Here is a 4,060-nt window from a genome sequence, read left to right on the forward strand (position 1 = left end):
ATAATTTAGTGTATTTTTATAAAAGAGCAGCTAATATATATTTTTTATTACATATTAACTATTTTTTTGTTGAGAATTTGCAAAAATAAAACAAAAAACGCAGCAAAAGCGCAACAAATATTTCACTCATTGTGTATTTGATGGCCTTTTACTGCGTTTTTTAAATACTCAGCAAAATGACAGCTAATATGCACAATAAAAGCACATATTAGCTGTCATTCTACAAAAGTATATAAAAAACGCATTAAAAGCGCATGAAAAGTGCAGAATTCCAGAAGCAGATTCAAGTCCGGCGAACGGACCTAATAATTCGCCGAGCGAAGGGGGGTGGAAATAGAGATTTGAGGGCGAATTATTACGCCTGGTCACCGGATGTCCGGACATCCAATCTAGACGCACCACGTCACCCAAATAGATCGGGACCCGCTGCATTTTGGTACCAACGTGATGTGCCTGTCCGAAAGAATTCGGACCGGACATAATAATTTGCCAGATTTGAGACCTTTATGTGTGCGTCACATCCTGGAACGAAGGTCTCGCCGGTGCGTAAGCGCTTAAACGGTCGGATTTCGGAGGAACACATGAAGCCATCGCTTTCGCTGGAAGAGGGAATGGAGGCGGCAACAAAGTAGATAGGCGTGCCCGGACTCCGGTGGCCACAAGTCGCAGCCACCGCCGTCGAGGTCGAAGGACCCTCTACTTTCTTCCTCTTCAACTTTGAACCAGAAAAAAAAGAGAAGCTTATGCATTATTTAAGCCATTTACGAAGCAACCACGCAAAAGAGGAGATGAAATGAAAAATAGATAAAGCAAAAGGATAGAGAGAGAGAAGGGGCCTGGAAATAGAGATTTGAGACCTTTAAGCGTGCGTCATATTCTGGAACAGAGGTCTCGCCGGCGCGTAAGCGCTTGAAGGGACGGATCTCAGAGGAACACGGGAAGCCATCGCTTCCGCTGCTAGAGGCAGCGGAGTCAGCACCCAAGTCCAGAGGAGTTTCCGGACTCCGGCGGCCACAAGTCGCAGCCTCCGCCGTCGGCGGCGAAGGACCCTCTACTTGCTTCCTCTTCAACTTTCCCATGTCATGAGACCTCCTCAACCGAAACCCCCAAGATGGGACGGAGACAGAGAATACATTCTCGATACTCGTCGCAGTCATCGCCGCCGGAGGAAGCGGATGCGACGGCCGATCCGGCGGCGGGCCGCTGCTAAGGAGAAGCAGCGCGTTCGCTGCTTCGAGGAGAAGATCTTCTTCGCATTCCATTAGAAGGAGATGGGTGAGAGCGAGAGTGCGAGACTAATCAAGCGAGCGTGAGAGAGATGGAGAGAGATGCGAGAAAGGCAGGTTGGTAATAACGATCGGACAAGATGGGGGAACCTCGTCGCCATTTATAACGGCGTTGGCCAAACCGGTCCGGATGAGTAGGATCGGGAGCTTCGAATCCGGCCCGGTTCAAATCCGCTGATTTGGTTCGATCTCATATTAAGCCGCCTATGAATCCGGACTACAGAACGACTTTCTTGGAATAAAGCTACATTTTCCAAATAGAATCCCAAAAATAAATGAATATTTTTTCTAATTTTTAAATATAAAATTAAACTTATAGATTCATATCTGATGAACTTTATTTGAAAACATTAATTTTAAGAGGCAAATGAAAGTAACAAAATAATAAATTTTATAAAATAAAATATTTCATTCATACTTCTCTAAGTTCTCTTACAAAGTTAAATAGCGATATTATTATACCAACTACATTGTTCTAGAGTTCGTCAACCTCCTTTGTCATTTGTCAGCAGTAGATTTATTAAATTTATAACTTAAGACTAAATTTAATAAATCTTAATTTTATTTAAATTTTAATTGTAAGAAGCCAAGTCATTAATAAGAATATATATTTTAGATATCTTGAGTCTATTGTTCATAGTAATGGTGAAATAAATGAGAATATTATTAGTAAAATTCAAGTTAGATGATTGAAGTGGAGAAGTGCATTGGGCTTATTGTGTGATAGAAAGCCCCCTCTCAAATTTAAGAGAAAATTTTATAAAAGGTATTGAGATTTAAAATGCTTTATGGTGCAAAATATTAGCCATTAAAATAGAAGCATAATATTAAGTTAAGTGTTGTAGAGATGAGGATGCTCAAGTGGATGAGTGGTTTTACTCTTAGAGACATGTACGAAATGAGCATATATGTGAAAGGTTGCAATAGCTCCAGTGGAAGGTAAGATCAGAGAGAGCTGCCTTAGATGATTTGGACACATAAAACAAGGGCCTTTCGATGACCTAATTAGGAAAGTAGATGTATTAGATTTGACTTATGTTAAGAAACGTAGAGGTCGACCTAAAAAGACTTGGTTAAAAAATATTAGAAATGACATTTCATTATTAGATTTAGATGAGGATTTGATTCTTAACTAAACACAATTGAAAAAAAAAAGATTCATGTAACCAACCTCATATACTAAGATAAAGGTTTATTGTTATTGTTGTTGTTTGAATGTAATAAGTCAAAAAATAATTCAGCCACATTAAAGATATATTTTTTTAATAATTGATTAAGGGAGATGGCTTTTTTACAGCATCAGCTTTCTATAATAAATATTGGAAATGTTATTTGTTGGTTTTGGAAGTTTTTAAATATTGAACAATTCCGAAGTATTGGAGATGATAATGCAGCGGCTACACGCACAAAGAAGAAAACCAGGAAGGGAAGTTCCAATGGAACAGTAACAAGGCTTCTCAAGCCCGAAATAAAGTTTCTAATGAAGAAGATAGTCCCCGGTACCTTTCCCCACAGGAATAATAAAGCAAAAACAAATTATAAAATACTTAATTAAAGAAAAACAGTAAATTGTAAAAGCTGCTCCATAACCGACTGTCCAGGGCGTCAGGAGGCCAGAGCAAATGTTCCGCATGAGCAAAGTACTTAACGGATGACCGCATCAGCGATCCTCCTCCTATTTACTAGTCATGCCATTTTCAAAAACTATAAATAGCCCCTCATTTCTCTTAAGAGGGGACCCAAGAAAGAAGAAGAAGAGAAGAAGGAGAAGTGAAGAGAAGAAGGAAAAGAGAGAAGAAATTAACTCTTCCTCGACCACCGCCGGAGTTTCGCATGACGTTCAAGTGACACCAGAAAACTGCCCGATCTCCAAATGACGTCGGAATTCTGCCTGACTTCCAAGTGACGCTGTAATGCAGCGGCTACACGCACAAAGAAGAAAACCAGGAAGGGAAGTTCCAATGGAACAGTAACAAGGCTTCTCAAGCCCGAAATAAAGTTTCTAATGAAGAAGATCGTCGCCGGTACCTTTCCCCACAGGAATAATAAAGCAAAAACAAATTATAAAATACTTAATTAAAGAAAAACAGTAAATTGTAAAAGCTGCTCCATAACCGACTGTCCAGGGCGTCAGGAGGCCAGAGCAAATGTTCCGCATGAGCAAAGTACTTAACGGATGACCGCATCAGTCCTCCCCCGGCGTGGAAGAACTCGACTCCGACGATGTTGTTTGCGGTTGCGAATCATCAGGAGCGTGATAACTGTATAAATCAGCGACGTTGAAAGTGGCTGATGTATGAATGTCAGGAGGTAGAATGATGATGTAGGCGTTGTCATTGATTTTGCTCTGAATGGGAAACGGGCCAATCTTTCGTGGACTCAGCTTCGAATAGGTGCCATGCGGATATCGTTCCTTGCGCATCTTCAACATTACCAGTTCCCCTACATTAAATGTTTTGAGTCGGCGGTGCTTGTCAGCTGCTCTTTTATATTTATCATTTGACATTTGCAGGTTTGCCTTAACTGTCTTGAGAGTGTCTTGAATTTCCGAGACAGTTTTGTTTGCGCTGGACTTTGAGCCCTTGGGTAATATAGCTATGTCAACTATTTGATTAGGATGTTTGGTGTAAACTACCTGGAAGGGCGAATGAGCAGTAGATCTGTTAGGAGTGGCGTTATAGGCGAACTCGGCCTGGCTTAATTTCTCTTCCCATTTCTTCGGGCTGTCTTGCACTAAACACCTCAACATACTACCGAGGGTCCTATTGACGACC

General features: G+C 40.9%; 1 protein-coding gene across 1 annotated transcript; it reads right to left on the reverse strand.

Moving 5' to 3' along the window:
• Positions 1–80: 80 nt before the first annotated feature.
• Positions 81–1,268, reverse strand: LOC110104744. The gene is made up of 2 exons (XM_020833988.2): positions 858–1,268; positions 81–715 (listed from the first exon to the last, which is right to left on the reverse strand). Exons 1-2 carry the CDS (start codon positions 1,260–1,262, stop codon positions 404–406), a joined length of 717 nt encoding a protein of 238 aa, XP_020689647.1. The 5' UTR covers positions 1,263–1,268; the 3' UTR covers positions 81–403.
• Positions 1,269–4,060: the final 2,792 nt, after the last annotated feature.

The sequence above is a fragment of the Dendrobium catenatum genome, unplaced genomic scaffold (assembly GCF_001605985.2).
Source record: "Dendrobium catenatum unplaced genomic scaffold, ASM160598v2 fragScaff_scaffold_1293, whole genome shotgun sequence".
NCBI classification, from domain to species: domain Eukaryota; kingdom Viridiplantae; phylum Streptophyta; class Magnoliopsida; order Asparagales; family Orchidaceae; genus Dendrobium; species Dendrobium catenatum.